The 18,582-nt window shown below is 42.7% G+C and overlaps 1 protein-coding gene across 3 annotated transcripts; it reads right to left on the bottom strand.

Annotated features, from left to right (window-relative positions):
• Positions 1–122: 122 nt before the first annotated feature.
• Positions 123–18,471, bottom strand: plod1a (procollagen-lysine, 2-oxoglutarate 5-dioxygenase 1a). Of its 3 annotated transcripts, XM_084479975.1 has the most exons (20): positions 18,250–18,471; positions 17,371–17,459; positions 17,045–17,178; positions 16,213–16,376; positions 14,673–14,785; positions 14,470–14,533; positions 12,574–12,671; positions 12,130–12,231; positions 11,440–11,571; positions 9,191–9,315; positions 8,063–8,167; positions 7,647–7,772; positions 6,774–6,915; positions 6,285–6,398; positions 6,060–6,125; positions 5,259–5,363; positions 3,930–4,076; positions 3,115–3,240; positions 2,695–2,820; positions 123–1,389 (listed from the first exon to the last, which is right to left on the bottom strand). In XM_084479975.1, exons 1-20 carry the CDS (start codon positions 18,338–18,340, stop codon positions 1,234–1,236), a joined length of 2,325 nt encoding a protein of 774 aa, XP_084336101.1. In that variant the 5' UTR covers positions 18,341–18,471; the 3' UTR covers positions 123–1,233. The 3 variants fall into 3 exon arrangements, with proteins under 3 accessions (XP_084336101.1, XP_084336100.1, XP_084336099.1); XM_084479974.1 differs by lacking the exon at positions 2,695–2,820; XM_084479973.1 differs by lacking the exon at positions 3,115–3,240.
• Positions 18,472–18,582: the final 111 nt, after the last annotated feature.

The following is an 18,582-nucleotide window of genomic DNA, read 5'->3' as shown; positions in this document are numbered from 1 at the left end:
TAGTGGACAGTTAGTATAGTGACTATTGAACGCATGTGGGGGCTCTCAATATCTCAGATCTCCATGTACTTTCTGATTAGAAAGGACGGTTTTACATATTAAGAATGAAACTCGACATGATATTAACAATTAGCTTCTTTAATATCAAATCAGATTGTCTACATTGGAATTATTGCTTTTCACCAGTACTAACAGTGACATATGCACCTGTAGAAGCTTATGTAGAAGCCAATAAGAATGCACGATTCATAAGGTGACATTTTATTAACAATTCAGGATATGGGGGGGGGTGACTTTATGTAAGAACAACAGTCAGAACAATTTAAAAGGGCTTAAGGATTTTTGACAACTCAGTTGAGGTCTGAGTCTACGATAAAAGGAGAAATAGGTTACCTGATTTCCACATTCAATTTTACAGAAAGGTCCCGGATATTGCACATGAATGTAACACGGATATCTGGCATATAGTCACACGTATAAAAAATAAATAAAGATACCATGACAGAATGACTCGCTCAGGACCTTTGGAGTACATGTGCTGAAATGAGGAGACTGAATTACAGAAATGATTGACTATAATACTGAAAGCCGCTGTTAACTTATTATCAAACTCAAATCTTCAGGATAATTATTAGAAAGTGTTGTATTATTCAATTATTAAGCTGAACTGCCTTTTCCTGAGAAAAATTCAGCCAGAGGTCTCACTCAGCACACTTTGGTCTTGGAATCTTCCGGACTTCTACGACAATAAACACATATACACACTCTGGGCTCATCCCAACTGGACAACTGCAGTTTTTGTAGATCACAAATACATATTCACAGCCACTACTAGAGGGAACAATTCAAAGCAAATCTAAGGCAAAAGTGGTGTAACCTTCTGCCTCCACTGACACCTTCTGGGTGTAACGACACAGACTTCTCCTGTGGGATTTCCCATGATTCCCTACCTCTAAGCTAATTCCTAAACTTAAATATTATATGCTTTACACTTGAACTGAACCTAAAGGTAACCATTTCAAACTTTATACCTGAACTGAACTTAAGGTAACCATTTTAAACTTTATATTTAACTTAACCATCTAAACCAACCATCACTGCTCTGGCAAAGTACGTCTTATTTAATCTTGCAGTATCTCGTTGTGCATCTACGTCTAAACTTCATCATGGGTATTAGCACCAAAGGGAGGATTCTGCAGCGTGTCACCGCATGTGTTCTGCTAACTGCTCAGATCAGGGGTCAATAAAGGAGACGGCGATGTATCGGACACCCCCGGTAGTGGGGAGCCCCTCATGGTAGTGGGTGAGCCGGCCAGGGTGCATGAGAGCCCAGCCTTTTCGGGGCGCTTCGACTGAACAGTTGTAGCGGAGGAATCGACAGCCTCCACCCTGCCGTCAGCAGAATAACAGGGAAACACAAATGAAACAAGGAAGTTAATCAGGCTGTACTGTTGGAGTCAGAACCATAAATATGGCTTTGGTATACTGTAGCCATCAATTTTGTTCAATAGCAGATTTTACTCTACAGAATTAGAAATATTTTTTCTTGGTTGACGAGTAACGAAATTTAGTTTAATGTGTGCACTGATGGTGTGTGTATTGGATGACAAATAAAGAAAGTCTAAGTCTAAGTCTAGTCTCAAATAATTTGAAACAAAAGTGATGGCTGCAGTTAAAAAAAATTAAATTGTGTTGGCATTTTCATATTATAGTTGACATAATGTAGATCTAGATCTCATATCATTGATTTACTGAATAACTTGGGTTCAAGGACTGAAATAATAAATTCAAGCAAAGATAATGGTAGCTTGGTAACAATGATCATAGATAATTACATATATATAATACATTTCTTGAATAGTACCACAAATTCTACAATTTATAATTTTAAAAGATGGAGAAAGACAAGACACATTCACAGGAAACACCTCTGGGGTGGAATGTCTTTGACATGCAGAGCAGAATGACAAACACAGAGTTGACTGAATGAATGTATATGAAATGTCACCAAAGACACATAACATGCTATTAAGTTATATTGTGCTATTAGATATTAGTGAATCACATTAAGCACCATGCGTTGCATTCTGCTTTACTATTTTTTTAATATATCTTTTTTATTTTAATTACCTAAATATCAAATATTTATAGCTTTATTATTATACATATTCTGTATATTCATATATTTGTGATAATATTATATTTATTCATTTATATTTATGCTGCATTATTCATTAATAATGGTGTCACGGTCATGTTATCATGCATCATGTTAAGTATTTTCCATCTTCAGGATGAAAACACCCTTACCTACATTAAAGAGGAGAATGTGAAACTATGAACTGACTAAAACTCTAGGTGTTATATAAAACTCAATATATTATGATATAATATTATGTTTTAGCCATAAAACAAAACTACTAGCGGTTAGCCAATTGAATGTACCAGTGATAACAATTTTAACCAATAGATGGCAGCAAACTTTAAAGTAGTAGTAGTAGTGTGTAGAACTCTCTAAAATACTGTCCAAAGGTTATAAATGTCCCCTCACCTTACCTTACGCTTTTTCTTTGGTTGTGTTTAATTTGTAACTACTTTATCCTACCAGAACCAGCACTTCAGGTCCATCGCTCTCCTATAAGATCAAACTGTCTATGTCGGGGGATCCACGCACACACACACACAACCACTCACCTGGTAATCAAGGCCCACTTGATTGAGTGCAAGATTTATAGTGAATGTCGAGGCATCGTGGTGCGGCCTTAAAGAAGGCTGTTCGTCTGGCTTATATCTAACTACAAAAGCCAAGTCAAACTGAGCCTGCAAACACAAACACAAATACAGGGGAGGGGAAGAACACAGTCATGCCAGTGCAACATAGAAACCGCGATGGGGTCGGGGAGAGGTGTGTGTGTGTGTCTGCCCTTGCATCCAGCGTCGACGCCCCCCCCTTTCTCGGCCTCATCACGCCAGCATTCACTCTCCCCAGGAAGACAAGAGAGAAGAGAAGGGGACAAAGGGGACAGGACGGACGGACGGACGGACTACGGGTTGGGTTAAAGGTCCCGTCTGGTGAAGGCCGGCTAGCGCTACGGGCCGGGAACCACCGTTTACCTGGTAGTCAACGTCTTTGGTGTTGAGTGCTACGTTTATAGTGAAAGTGGAGGCGTCGTGGTGAGGCCGGAGCAGGGGCTGCTCGTCAGGTTTGTACCGAACCACAAAGTTCAGGTTGGTTTCACACTGATGAGGGAAGACATGAGGAGGAGGAGGACGAGGAGGAGGAGTAGGAGCAGGGGGGTTCAGCACAGAGTAACACATCTGGCTACATAATATGCTACGATATCATCATACACCAGTTAGGAATAAATAATATATACAGTGTATGCAAATATTGATAGATTGTATTTCTGCTGTAAATAGTTGAGATCCAATAATTATCAATGTATGTTCATGTAAGGCAATAGACCACAGTGCTATTAACATTGTCATAGTAATATTACTGCATTGACAAAAACTTCTAGAGCAATCTGATAATAATGTGCAACCCAATTGTTTGCTCATTCAAACTATTGTTTGAATATTGTGAAATACGATGATATAAAAAATCTGTATGGGATGTGCAGTCACCTGTCTTTGTAGGCCATGGACATTTCTGACTACACAAAACCGAATTATGGCATACAAGTATGAAAATGGCATTGCATAATGGGTTAGAAAATAATTAAAATTTGACCAAAATATCATTGAGATTAGGTTTAGATTTCGATTTTAGATTTAAAAAAATCATATTAAATGTATTATTCAATTTAAAAAAACAAAAACATATATATATGTTTCAATGAATAAAGCTTCCCGACATTCTAAACTAACATCAACTGTCCTTCAAAGATCTGAAATGGCTCCTTCATCCACTATCTCCCGGGGCTTACCTTGGTGTAGTACCCAGGGAACATCTTCTCTGTGATGGGAGCCACGTAGTCCAGCAGCAGCTTGTGCCACTCCTTCTCGTAGCCCACCTGGTTCATGTGGATGTCGATGGTGGGCACGTTCTCATAGCCCCCCTGGATCCTCTTGTCCTGCAAGATGCAGACAGACAAAAGACGGGTTCAGGTGCTGAACTTTGCCAGGACAACTTTTCACCTGCTTGTCATTTTCTTTAAAAGCATGAATTATTTTGTTTTGTCTTAGTATTTTACTTTGTTACAACTGAGCTGACCAAAAACTAAATAACTCACAAAATGTTGAATTCCACTGCCCAAGTCAAGTGAATTTTAAATGTATAACCCTTTATCACAGTAACAGCCTCAAAGGGCTTCACAGGCCTATGTTAAACAACCCCCCCCCCCCCCAACCCAAACCATCTAAAGGGAAGGACTCTTCAGAGAACAGGGATTCCTCCTTCCAGGGTTAGTTAGGTTATAACCATAACACTGGTCGTGCAAACATGTAAGCAAATAACATAACAAATCACAAAAACAATGCAGAAACTAAGATTAGAAGAGGCTAAATTCAGGACAAAAATTATGGAATGTCAAAAAACATTCCAATCAATTTAAATGAAAGTAAGAGTCACTTTAACCTGCAATCTTTGGTTAAATCTGCGGTTGTCAGTCCCTGATTGAAACCGATGCATTCAGCAGCTGCACTTCTTCAGGACAAAAGCATTCAAAGCACATTAGAAAAGGTATGGGTTGCTTGCTATAAAAACAAATCGGCTTGGTATGTGCAGCAATCTGTGAATAAATCGGTGCCCATGTGGCTGTTATAAAATGGGAAGCTGCTATAACGGTCGGTCTTTAAATGCCAACCACAGAGTTGACGAAGTTCACAACAAAACACCAAATAAAGAAATTACACATAATGGCATGTGTTCAGAGCAAAAGGGCGCAGTAAGTAAGGAGTAAGTTGGGTGCTATGGATATGAATATATTGTTGATATTTATGGCAGTGTGTAAATATAGGCATATTTCCTTCCTTTCTTTTTCTTTTTCTTTTTGTAGCTGTGGGTCTTTACCAGCTTTTTCACTGAGGGTTTCAGAGATTTCAACAATATATGGCTGATATGGCTGAAAATGTCCCCATCAGCATAGATATAACCTCTACTACAACCCCTTCAACTGCTTATTGGATTGTTTAACGGGAAGAACTGGCTGGCTAAACAAAACAAACAAACTAACCCTCTAACACTGCCACTGTTCCGGTATCCACAGTGAACCCGATGACCTGGTGTCTGTTCCTGGAGGGGTATTAATACGTACCACGGTACCGCCCCCGGACCACTGCCCAAAGTGTTCCATCTCCTGCACAAAGTGGTCGCAGGCCACCTCCGAGAACATGGGGAACCAGTACACATCGGGGCAGGGCTGGAAGCAACACACAGAAAACACCTTCATCAAAACCTTCAATATTATATATGCAGCTGCACAACAGGTAATGTTTGCCCACCTGTCATTTTGAGATGCTTGAGGTTATTAAGTAACATTTAGTATTTGGTCATTTCACAGATTATTTATCCAAAGCGACTAGCAGTGAATTGTTTTGAATACGTGTCATTAATGAGTACTTTCGCTGGGAGTCGAACAAATAGACAAATTATACAATAATAAAAAATAAATAGATAATAAATAAATATATCATAAATACATGTCAGTAAATGCACTATTATGGTTTGTTATTACTTCAGAAATAGTGTCCCTTTGTGCACTCCATCATTTGTTTTGTGTTCATTTGTGTTTGCTGTATAAACACAGTGGAAGTATAAGCAGCATTGCTGCTTTCTGTTAGATTGGGTAGCCCCGCCCATTCTGCCGGCGATTTGAGTTTGCCCTGCAGAAGGGTCTGGAGCAAAGAGTTGAGCAAACCACTGCATGTGCAATTATCTATTTTTTATTATTTGCACATGAGGTGGTCCGATAAAGGTCTGAATGACAATTGAGTGGTACACCTTAAATCTCACCTTAAGACTATTGGCTTAACAATGCTAGCAAAGTGTTAAGTCAGTAACCTTTATTTGAAAGTTACTCTTTATTAGGAGTTAGTCTTAATTCATAGTGACTCACAGTTTCAATCAGCTTGTTTCTCATGATGAGGGAGTAATTCTCATGGATGTACCGCTCTTCGAAGTCCTGAGGGAATGATAGTTCAATTTGTTAACTTCAATGTTTGGAATCTCACATATGTTGTCAAAAGTACACAAACAAGTACAGACAAGTACACACAGAGAGGAGGTAATCGTTATAAGCAGATGATCCGTGCTGTCATCTGCTTCATGAGATGAATCTTACCACAGGGTTTTCGAAGATCTGCCAGAGGTCATTGTGGAGGTGCTTTGTCTGGTAGTTCTCCACAGACAGGATGCGCCCGAACGTGTGCATGTTGGTAACGTACATGAAAACCCCCTGAGATTCAGTGGAGGACCATGCATCAGATGCAAGGGTCAGTGAAGTTGAATGGGTGAATATCATTTAATTCAAAATGGTACGATTTTAAATACATTAATGATTCTGGCAACTTATGATATGTTATAGCATACATATTTTTGGAATTAGCAATGGAATATTTTGTTGAATAATATGTCTTGTAATCATTTGTCCCTGCACATCTTCATACAATTATTATTATATAGTCTATTGTATACCTGGACCCTCCTTTCCCGCTTTCCCTGCTGTAGTATACTGCACATTGGACAACACAACTTGACTATGACTTCAAAAATCAGGTGTAGTAAAGTCCTATTAAACTGCACAAGTAAAGTAAGAAAGGAAAAAACCCACCTTGCTGCGAACACCTGTGCAGAAGGCCATGTCCGCGTCCTGTGTGTCTGAGCTGAACAGGTCGTAGTCGGGGACTCCGGAGCGAAGCACGTCCCCCTTCACCAGGTACACGCTGGAGATGTAGGGCACGTTCCACACCCCCCTGCAGCCACAGCACAGGGTTTAAACCGGGCTCACACTAGGCATCCACACACACACACACACACACACACACACACTGCAGTGCCGCACATGTTCACAGTACAGCAGACTTGGTTACACTGTATATTCACTATACGCAAACGACACACAACTTCAACCACATTTATAGTCGCAGTGCGAGAACTGTGCTAGCCGGCGCAGACAAGAAATGACGACATCACGGCTCGTAAGGCGATTTGTTGCATGTCGCTCACCTCCGAGATCTTAAAGGTGACATATTATACCACCAGGTGTGAGTGTGATTAGCCGTTACAAGCTGTTTTGAAAATCGGCCTCTTCTGACATCACCAGTGGGCATGCCCACCTAGATGTGTGCTGGATAGATCAGTCTACCAGCCTACCCAGTGGACTGTAGCAAATGTTGCTCATCTGTCCTTCATACATCTAGGTGGACACGCCCACTTGTGATGTCAGCAGAGGCAGATTTTCAAAACGGCTTGTAGTGGCTAATCACACTCACACCTGGTGGTATAATATGTCACCTTTAAGCTTTTTAGAGTGCAGGAACTGCGTCACCAAACCACGACTATGACTGCTATGGCCATGCTGGGGACTGTCCGCGCACTTCATAAACAGGCTGTCTTTAAACAGTACAGTAAAAGGCTTTATACATTCGGGATAACACAAATATATACAGTTCCCGCAGCTAGGATGTCAACATGATGAACCTACACCCTGCGTCCCTGGACGATGTCTACGTAGTCCTCGGAGCGGGCGTAGAAGCCGTCAGCGCTGAGCGCGCCCCAGAAGTTGCTCCACAGCCGGCCGGCCCTGGTGATCATGGGAGCCACGATGGGCCTGGGGGCAGACAGAGAGAACAGCCAGGAGAGGTTAGGTTTCGTTATGTATTATTATTATTTTTAAATTAAAAAAAAAAATTAGTTACATTAAGAACAATATATTTTATTATTTTAAACCCATACTGCGTTTGATGCAAATACCTTCCTTTCAAACAAAAATGAAGAAATATCAACGAAAAATGTTCAGTAATAAATAGTTGCTTACAACAGATGAATTGAGCACATTAGGGACATTCCGATGAATGGGTATATATTTATATATATACGTATATGTTGGTATATACTCACAGGTTTTGCTCGATGAGTATTTTGAGCGTGTCCTTGTTCTTCAGGACCACTTCGCCGTCCACGCTGAAGAAGTATTTACACTCTTTGTCTTGTCGACACAAATCTCTGGAATAAGGACCGAATTCACATGAGTCACGAAAAACATTCCAGCCACATTGACTTGGCATACATTCAATCAGACATCAGCTTAATTGCAAGAAGCACTCATTCCCTTGCTTATCCTGAGTCTTAAAACTAAACCGGGCCAAGTCATTGTCACACAGACTAGCCTGAGTGTATGCTTAGGGTAATCAGGGGAGAGCTCTTATTTACTTTATTCAAAGAAGTGGGGTGCTGTCATCTCAGACCAAAGCAACAGCACCAGAGCAGCTCTGACCACTTGCCCACACTTTGATATTATCGGACCTGACTCACATAATGAGGGGGGGACTGAGACTAAAATGGGCGACTACGGTGGTAACAGCCATTGGGAAGAAACAAACGCCCATTCCTTGTGACTGATGACTCAGATATGTGGATTTAAATGTTGACAGTCAGACATTAACCCATGATTTACTTCCTTTTAATTGTAAATAGCTTAAACTGCTGCATAACTACAAGAGCAACAAGTCTTTGAAGTGATAGACACGCTGACAAATCCATATTCCATTTGTAGTTTATACCATTTCTCTGTTTTTACTTTGACTTTTGAAGAATAGACATGACATCTTTGCAACAGTGCATTCCTAGATAAACCAATATATATATATATTTTTTGGCCAAGTTTTCAGAGAAGGCACGGAGAACCTGAAAATACCGAACCTGAAAGTACCGTCCTCATGTGTGGACCAACCACATGTCCCCAGTCACCTAGTAGTGTGTACCAACCCGACAGCAAGGCAAGACTGATAGTCAAGACCAGTCATTAGAGTGTCCTGCCCAAATCCGCCCCGACTTTAAAAGTCGCCCGGTGGGTAGGAGGCTTCAGTGACTCAACCCGCAAGTGCACTAACCACATAAGCATGATTTCTACCTTCAGTCCTATGCTACATGTCATATCCTCTCTTCTTCACCCTAACTCTCCTGTCTGTCTTCACTGTGCCATGCAAGGCACAAAACAACAAAAATATATATATAAAACCAACTCACAGGCCAAGGTTGCGCGAGGAGATACTGTCGGTGTCTTCTCCCTCTGGGCCCACCACCTTGACGTCCTGGTACAGACCGCCATGGCTCTCCAGGAAGGAGTCCACCTGTTTCTTGTGGTGGCTCTCCTGGTGGAGGAAGAGGTCATGTTTCGTTAAGCAGTCCAACCTGTAAAAGATCTCTAGCAAGATGCCCTGTCCTTCTACCAGGTCTAGGGTTAGGGTGTCCTGCTAAAGGCCTCATGACATGCATGTGAATTCACTGTGCGTGTCTTTGGATGAAATCATCTGCTAAATCGATGAAATAGTATAATATAAATGTATATTAATAATCTCTTGTGTGGGTCAATGTGTGTGTGAATGGTTGTAAGTCCTTTTGGATAAGAGCGTTTGCTAAATGCACTCAATTTAAATTAATTTAACAAGTGATTTTATGATTTGATTTTATGAACATCAGCAAATTCAAAATTTACGATGAAAAGCTGGAGGAAGTAGGACCTGCTGTGTAGGCAAAATGTAGACCATTAAAACAGACCAGGCTCTGAGCTCTAAGAAGTGCTGTGTGTGAGGTGCTTTACCAAGTGTTGTACCATAGAGCTGTGTTTCTGAGTGCATAAAAACCCATCTCTGCCCTTTAACCCTTCAACTCACAGTTTTACCTCTTCTCCAAAGATCATGCTGCTGTGTGTCTAAAGGGGTCTCAAAAACATCTGTGTGACCTCAGTGACGTAATACTATCACATATTTGGATATGGTAGGAACTGTCAAGTGATTGTGGTCTTGATGTCCAAAACTGCTGACACAAATGCCCAAATAAAATAGCTTACTAGGCTGAGTTATGTATAATATACTCCACTCTTGTGAATAATTATCTCTGCTTGCTTGACCAAGAGTACCATAGTCTCCATAGTTCTCTGTGAGATGACATACTGAGGGCTGTCTATTGGGTCTCTCATAGTTACACAAATACGACTTTAGATTTATATAAATCTAAAGTCTAAATGCAGACAAGCTCAAATCGGGTGAAAGCGGCGTTTCACTTTCTTTCGTTTCATATTTCTTTCGTTTCATATTTCTTTTGACCAATAACGGGGATCTGAAAGTGCCCTTAAATCTCCTCTCTCCAATTCCGAGTTGAAACAGGAAACAAGGCGTAACTCCGCCCCTTTCTATTTTTGGTTTAGAAATAAGTTGTCATAATGTAATGTTATAGGCTGTTATGATGTATGAATATAAACTATATAAAGACGTTGTATACCCCACTCAACCAGGTCTCCTGAAGCTAGCCTAAAATAGTTCCTAAGAATAAAACTGTCTGTGTGACCCTGCATTCCTCTGGGCCTGTCTGCTGCTCGGCACCAGGCTGTCCCTTTAACCCCAGCTCCCTGCCCCCCCCCCCCCAGCTGTCTGCCTAACCTGCACCCTAAACCTAGGTCGGCTACCCCAGCTACACCCACAGACCAACCACCAGCCAGGCTGTCCCCAGTGAAGGGTTTATATTTGAGTAGTATACACCCAGTAAGGATACCTTCATTAGGGATAACTAGACTACCACTACAACACAACAGCATGTAGGAACATTAGGTTTGTTTTTAGAAAACCGACAAGCGGGCCAGCCTTTCTCCGCCTCCCTAAGTCACTTTATTATGAATTATTTCTCATTTTAGTTCACCATTTTTCAAAAAAATATCCTGAACTTAGCGGCTATTCTCCATTATCAGTGTTGTGTAAATCACAGGCCCTGAGTAGCTTCGCTACTAGCTGGTACATTCCTGGCCTACGGTGAATGTAAACAGCGCAAGCTAGCACACGTTTGATCAAGAAGGGAGGAAGAGAGGAAGAAGGGAGGAAGTGGGACCATACCCCTCGGGTGGGTTGATCCCCACCCGAGCCACTGTTAGGATCATCCAACCATGCAGTGCAATGCCATCACACCCAGTGCTAAACAAACAAGAAGGATGATGGCGGAGGATAGGTAGACGGATGGTATCAGCCTGATTGCTATCTCATGTGTGATTTGACACGCAATACTTTTTGTGTAGTGTAGTGTAGAGAGTAGTGTAGTGTAGTGTAGCGAGGTGTAGTGTTATGTAGTGTAGTGTAGTGTAGAGTAGTGTAGTGTAATGTACTGTAGTGTTATAACATATTATTCGCAATGTCATCAAAAAGCTAATTATTATATTATCCATCTTGTAAATGTCTTAAATCATTAGCATAGCTTGAGTGGAGTTACCCCAGGCATTCAACCCTCACCTGGTTGTATATGAAGAGTTTCAGTCGGTTCTTGGGGTACTGAAGATTCAGTAGGCGTTCAAAGAAGACGGTGAGAAAGGGGGTGGGCTGCTGAATGAAGACCCCGATCATCACCAGCGGAAATTCACTCTCCTGGAGACACAAACACAACCAGACATAAACAAAACAATCTTTAAAATCAAACTGCTGTTGCCATTTAGGTTCTTCCATTTAAGCAGGTCCACTGAACTTTACATCTCACTAACACAATCTGTGGTGGTTTAATTTTCCTTTTTGTTGTTGAACAGGGATCTGGCATCCAAGCAGAGAGCGAAAGGTTGTGTAAGGTGCCGTGACGATGGGTGGTATAGTAAACACAGTCCTGTTCAAACACAAGCAGAACAAGTACAGCACAGATAGAAACATCCAGGAGACTTTCCATCATTCCCTTCCACAACGTTTTCTGGAAAGATGTGCTCTTTCCAGAAAACGTCACTAAGTGATGCTCTCATTTGAGGACACTAGCTAGTCTGGGTCAGGCTGGGCCATTTACAACGCTAAGACCTCACAGAGGGGCTCATTAAGTATGACCTCACCTGTAGTTAGGTGGGTAATAAGGCTGGTGGCAGCTGTTCAGCATGCTGTGCACCTCGCTAAGAAAGTGAGAGTGCACATTACAGGTGGTTCAGAGAGGGAGGGCGGATGGCTCACCTTGATCCCAGTGAGAGGTCTGAGGTCCTGGTGACATTCAGTGCAGCCGGTTTCAAAGGTCCAAACCTTGGGAATGTAGTTGCCAAGGTAGTTGATCTGCAGCTGGGGACACAATGACCCTGTTTAGCAGATGCTTTTATCCAACATTGGGGATCAAAACATTACCTTTTTGGCTGGGAAGAGGACCGATTCAATTGATATGAAAGATTCAAAGCACTTTGATGGCTGTTAATAAGATGCATTGAATACATGTACTAGTATGCTGTACAGTGGTACAAAGTTGTAGACCAAAGTGTAAGTCGAAGTTAAAGTTTAGTTTAGTTCAGTCAAAGTAGACCTAATCCCTCCGTTTTACTACTTAGCTCATTTTGGTATTCATACAATTTCATACGTTTCTACTGGTTGATTCCTAACTCTACTTAAATGTGTTTCTTTGCTGGCTACCTTGGTTGGGCCGTTGCCATGGACGATGACCGGAAGTGTGTCGTACAGCACATTCCTGGCCCTTACCCGGCTGTCCTCAAACTTCAGCACCACCTCATCTACATACACATGCACGCGACAGCCAAGCACACACACACACACACACACACACACACACACACACACGCACACACACAAAAAAAACAACCACACACATACACACATGCTTTCTATTAATTAATAACCAATTGAAATTATCCAAAACATAAAGTGAATATCAAACTCAAAACTGCCGTTATTCACTTCATCTAAATGTAGTGTTGTTAGACCTAAACCCAACTATGCTGGCGTATTTGAAGTACTGTAAAAAATAAAAGTGACCAACTTTGTTAAAGATAAAGCAATGCATGGTGGCCGTGTGCATTAAAGTCCAGAGAAGTCTCCAGCAGAGTGTTCCTATAGGATTAAGCGACGCCCACTCACACAATACAGCTGTTCTTTGCAGCAGAGCTGGGCTCTCTCAAACACATCTGGGGGAGGCATGGAAAATTGGTAGTTCGCCAGCCTTCCTGCTTCCCCCCATCCTCCCTTCTTTACTCCTCCCACTTTCTTTTCATTCATCGGGCTACGTGACCTCAGGCACATATCTGTCTCTCTCTTTCTGTGCCCCCCCTCCTCTCTCTCTCTCCCTCCTTCTCAGCATGTCCCTCTGGCTCTATGTCCCCCTCTTTCTCCTTGTACCTCAGTGCCCCCCCCCCCACCCTAACTATCCCACTCTCTCCCTCCTTCTCTCAGTTTGTCTCTCGGTCTCCAGCACCCCCCCCCCCCTTACACCTTGTAACTCACTTGATTATTTTACAGTCTGTTCAAGCCAAGAACATTATTCCTCCTCGCCTTCTGTGTAAAAGGTACAAACATGAAATGGGGGGGCCTTGTTATTTCGCCTTAATTCTGGCAGCAGTAGTTACAGGAAGTTACAGAGTGTGTACTGAGCCATGTAAAGGCACAAACGGGGGGGGGAGGGGGCAATACGCCGGCTATAGATGGTTCTGTGTAGAAAGCAAAACCGGAATAATGCTGGGTCTTCTGTACAGTAATATTGTGGGATCTCTGTGTAAAATAGATCCTTCAGTCTCTCTCTCACTCTCTTTCTCTTGCAAACTATACATTCCTCACCAAGGCGGCACAGGACAGCAAGGGGGGAAGCAGTAAAACAAACAGAGTGAAGGGGAGTAAGACAACATGCAGAGAGAGACGGAGCGAAAGATCTCTCGGAGGATGATCATGTCTAAACTTGCAGTGCTCATTAAAAATGACAATCGCCCCTGTGTTCTTTTTTCAATATATGATCCTGCAATGTTTGCCTGCATATCTCAGCTTGGGGGCAACCAACCAATAGCAAGGAAGCAAGTGGCAGCAGGGGGGGTGTATCCCTTCATCTTTACACCACAGCTATTAACCCCTACCACCTGGGGAATAAATAATAAATAACCACCTGGGTTTCCCAGCCAGGGAAAGTAGCTTATCTCAGCAGAACAATTACTGCAAGGTGGCCTCGGGCTAGTACTAATAACATTGTTACAAACAGGCTAGCTAGCAATCTCTTAGCCAGGTATTTATATTTCTTTATTTGTTTCTCACACGTTAGCTTTAATTGCTAAAGGCTAAGTAAATATGTCAGCTGCGAATGTTAAAGTCTATGTAAATATGTTAGCTGTGATTCTGAAAGAGGATGCCTTGCCTTGAGCTTTTTAAACTGCAATCAGGTGCTATTGATGCTCATATAGGTGAGGTGACAACAGTGTTTGTAAATAGTGTTTTGCATTCATTAGCAAAACAATCAAGTTCTATTGTAAATGGTAAATAGCCGTCATAGCAGACCTTTTAGCGTGTGGTAACGTGTGTAAAGGCACTTACCAAGGGCTCCATTGAGGTTTTGGAACAATCTGCATCTGCTATCCAGTGTGATATTTATGGATTTCTGAAACGGGGAAGGTAAAACAACGTTGTGAGATACTTATCTACACTTGAGTACACATGGAAAAAACAACAAAAAACTAGTTTTGCACATTTATACAGTTGGTTATAACCATATTAATAATTCTAATAAGTATGCATACCCTTTTTTCTGGGTTGATATAGATGTTAGTGAAGAACAGTTGGTCACTGTCGTGGTCTTCTCCTGTCCAATCAGCAACCATCGTCTTGACATTAGGAAGGTAGCCAATGAAACCTGAGGACAGAGAAAGTTCAAGAGACATTGTAATGCTGCTTTGTAAAGTCACAGACCAAATCGGCACCAGCCGATATCAAATAGTTGAACGAGCAACCATGGCAACACATTCCTCTACCTTGGACAGATAACAGTAGCCATACCAGAGGTTACACTGGCCATCTTTGATGGGAATAACTGAACACAATGCATGTTCAAAAACTTCACTCTCTTTCTGGACACGCACATTACATAATGACACAGTGTGTACAGAAATAACCTTATTCGAAGCACAGTAACACATTACTAATTATTATTATTATGTAATAAGAAATACTAAAATGATCTTATATTTATTAAACTGGACCCTGTCAGGTAATGAAAAGCAGGTCTCTGTGCCTTCAGTGCCGTTTTCCTGCCCGGCGGAAAGCCTGCTATTTCCAGCCTATAAAAAGACACTATAAACTCCTTCAAGGGAACATGCAGCATATCATTAAAAACTCCACATTATTTTTTTTTTCCCTCTATGTGTACAATCACTGACACACACAAACACATTGACCAAAACAAACTGAAAGGCAAACCTACTGACAAACACACACTGACCAACAAAGGGGTTGATGTATTAAAAGAAAAGGTACAACAAATTTATAACATGCACATCTGTTTAAACAGACGTTTCTAAATGGTGACTGAACATCAAGCATAAAGGGCTGTTTATGGTCCCACGTTCACGCAACGCAAGGGGGTTATGGACCCCTTACATCCTTGCGGACCCTTCTTGCGTCCACCGCAAGGGCCTGACATGTGCCTCCTAAAAATTGGAACCTTCCGTTGAGGCGACGCAGCCGCAACGGCTGTGATTGGTCCGCTTACTAAAACCCGACGCTGAACCAGAAAGGTTCACGACTGCGTCGACGCGTCTGCGTGGTCATTGCGTTGCGTGAACGTGGAACCATAAAGAGCCCTTAAGGTAAAGCACAATCATTAGTGAAACCCAAATACTTCATGCTATTCTGGTTCTGATTTTGGTGCTGTCCCAGTATATTTCTAAATTACCAAGAACAGCTAACCCACCAACACCTTCACCACCATCTCCATCACCACCACCATCATCAACCCCATCACCGGCACCACCCCAACCACCACCAGCGGACCAACCTACCGACCCCACTCCATCATCAACCCCACCGCCACCTCCATCCCCACCACCACCAGCGGACCTACCTCGGAACCCCACCACCACCACCTCCTCCGTCCCCACCCCCACCACCGGACCTACCCCCTGAACCCCACCACCACCACGGCAGTCCCCAGCCCCACCAGTGGACCTACCCCCAAACCCCACCACCACCATCACCACCGTCCCCACCCCTACTGGTTGAACTCCCTCTGAACCCCACCACCACCAAAACCTCCTCCGTCCCCACCCTCCCCAGTGGACCTACCTCCCGACCCCAGGAAGCGGTTTCCCTCGCGAACGTGCGGGTGCTTGTCCTCCAGGTGTCTGTCGGGCCAGATGAGGGTCTCTGAGGAGAACACCACCTTGTGCCCGCTCTGTTGGAACTTCTTCAGCAGCTCCTTGGGCCCAGAGGCAAACACCACGTCATAGCTGAGGAGAAACGAGGAGCAGCGATGACTATAGGACACTGCACTCGGCTGTGACAAGCCAATCACAATTTGAGAGGAGAGAAGGTGTCTCCATATGAGGTGCCACAGTTCCATAGTGGAGCATTTTAGCTAGCACTGGCTGGCTTCACTCATAGGCAATAGCAGTGAAAGGGAGAAACACTTTTCTTAGCTATAATACATCTATTCCCTGATCATAACAACCAGTTGCGACAGAGAAACAAGCAGGTGGGCAGGATAGTCTAGTGGCTAGGGGTGGTTGACTCCAAGTCGAGTAGTCCTGGGTTTGAATGCAAATGCCTACAGACTTCCCGTAGGCATTTTTTAGCAACATGCTCTCTAACCCCTACTAGCTTTTTGTTCAGTGTCAGTAACGTCTTTGTTCATGCTCAGTGTCTTTTGGGAGAGAGGCATCTATTATGTAGTGTGTAAATAGCAGTTTCCACTGCTTCCACTAGATGAGCAGGACAGTATAGTGGTTAGAGTTTGACTCCCAGCCAAAATGTGCTGGGTTCAAACACCAATGTCTGCAGCTTGAAGGTGTCCCACTCCAACCTGCATATTAATGACTAACCATCTAAAAAGTTGCTCTCCGGCTAAATAACCATATAATGATCCAGCCTGCAGCACCAGGAGAACAAGGAGACATACCTGTCTATGAAGAGGATGATCTTCTCCTGCTCCTCCTTCATCTTCTCCAGAGCCTCCTTGAGGAGGCGTATCCTCTGGCCTCCTCCGGGGGCCATGTAGTTCCCCCCTTGCCATTTCTCCCCGCGCCCAAGCACCTTTTACCCAGACGGAGTACAGACAACTTAACACCACCTCTTTTCTTCAGGTTGACTTTTAAGCATGGCCTGAAGGACTAGCCGATCAGTGGTTTATCATCAGGCTTATTATTTTGCCCTGTGGCCAGAGAATTAGAGGAGGAATTAAGCTTTCAGATAAACGTCAATCTACTTGCGGGTATTTGCCCCTACCTTGACAGTGTAGTTGAAGAGCTTTGCAGACCTCAGGAAACGGCTGAAGCCATCTGTCTCTGCGGTGGCAACTGTCAAAACTAGGAGGTCTGTAGGAAGACGAGACGTTTGTGAGATAGTAAAGGGAAAGTAAGAATGTAAAGTAAAACTGTAAAACAGTTTTTTGGCTGATTTAGGATAATCTTTACTTCCCCTATCCGGGGGTCATCAACTGCAATAAGTCAATCCAATTAATAGCTGTTAAATCGTGTGGACAAATGCATTTCGTTTTCAGTTGTTTTGAAAATTGTAAGAACATAAAAATAAGGCACCCGACTAAACGACTATCATTATTTAAAGCGTATAAACACAAAAGTCGGTTGAGATCGAAAAAGTTATTAATTGAAAGCCAACCAAATGAGCACACACTTTAACAAACAATGTTACAATTTAATTGGTTTCAACGTAGTCAAATAATAATTTGAGAATCAGTCAACTAAACGAGGAACATGAATCACTTTATGGACACGTTTATAAGGGTAGGGGCTGCAGGATAGATTTAATCCGATTTCATGTGAACAGTATCAGTTCTCCCAAGCAAAGCCGACTTGCTCTCGCCTAATTCTCCGTTTAAGTGATTACGGCTGTGATATGTATCATCCTACCACCGCTAACCACCAACTTGTTGAATACAGCATTGGGACAGGCAGTACCGTCCACGTCAGCGGCGTGTTTGGAGGAACATTCTCGACTGGACAGTGAACCTTCCCGAGAGAACCTAACTCTACTCTACCTACTACTGGATGAAGCACAATCACAAGTCCACACGTCTAATACAGCGGTAACAAAACAATGCATGTATGTGTATGACACCAGTAGTACAAGATATGTTGTGCATACCTTCTGGAGTTTTCTGCTCTTCGGAGCTTGTCAGATGCAAATGGACAAAACAGAAAAATGCACCAAACGCCGAGAGGAATACTATTTTCATTGTAATCGAGACCAATATTGTCCCACTAGTTGGTGTAATGGATATATTAGCTTGTTGTAGACCGTAGTGTCCGGTTCTGTGTGGAGAAGAGATTTGGTACGACTCAGATGTTGCGTGTTGAACCAACGGTCCCCCCCTGGATTCCCAACACTGTCCCACAGACCCAGCCCCCTTTCCCCGCTCTCTCGCTCTCGCTCTCTCTCTCTCTCTCTCTCTCTCTCTCTCTCTCTCTCTCTCTCTCT

The sequence above is a fragment of the Micromesistius poutassou genome, assembly GCF_964030765.1.
Source record: "Micromesistius poutassou genome assembly, chromosome: 15".
Classification (NCBI taxonomy): domain Eukaryota; kingdom Metazoa; phylum Chordata; class Actinopteri; order Gadiformes; family Gadidae; genus Micromesistius; species Micromesistius poutassou.
This window is presented reverse-complemented; position numbering and strand designations above follow the sequence as displayed.

Bases quoted from the DNA above. Each gene is read 5' to 3' on its own strand.
- plod1a (XM_084479975.1), bottom strand. From the start codon at position 18,340: ATGAAAATAGTATTCCTCTCGGCGTTTGGTGCATTTTTCTGTTTTGTC. The intron at 16,377-17,044 runs GTATGTCTCCTT...GTTTCTCCTCAG, and splicing joins ATCATCCTCTTCATAGACAG to CTATGACGTGGTGTTTGCCT. The intron at 1,390-2,694 runs GTGAGTGGTTGT...TGCTGACGGCAG, and splicing joins AAGTGGGCCTTGATTACCAG to GGTGGAGGCTGTCGATTCCT.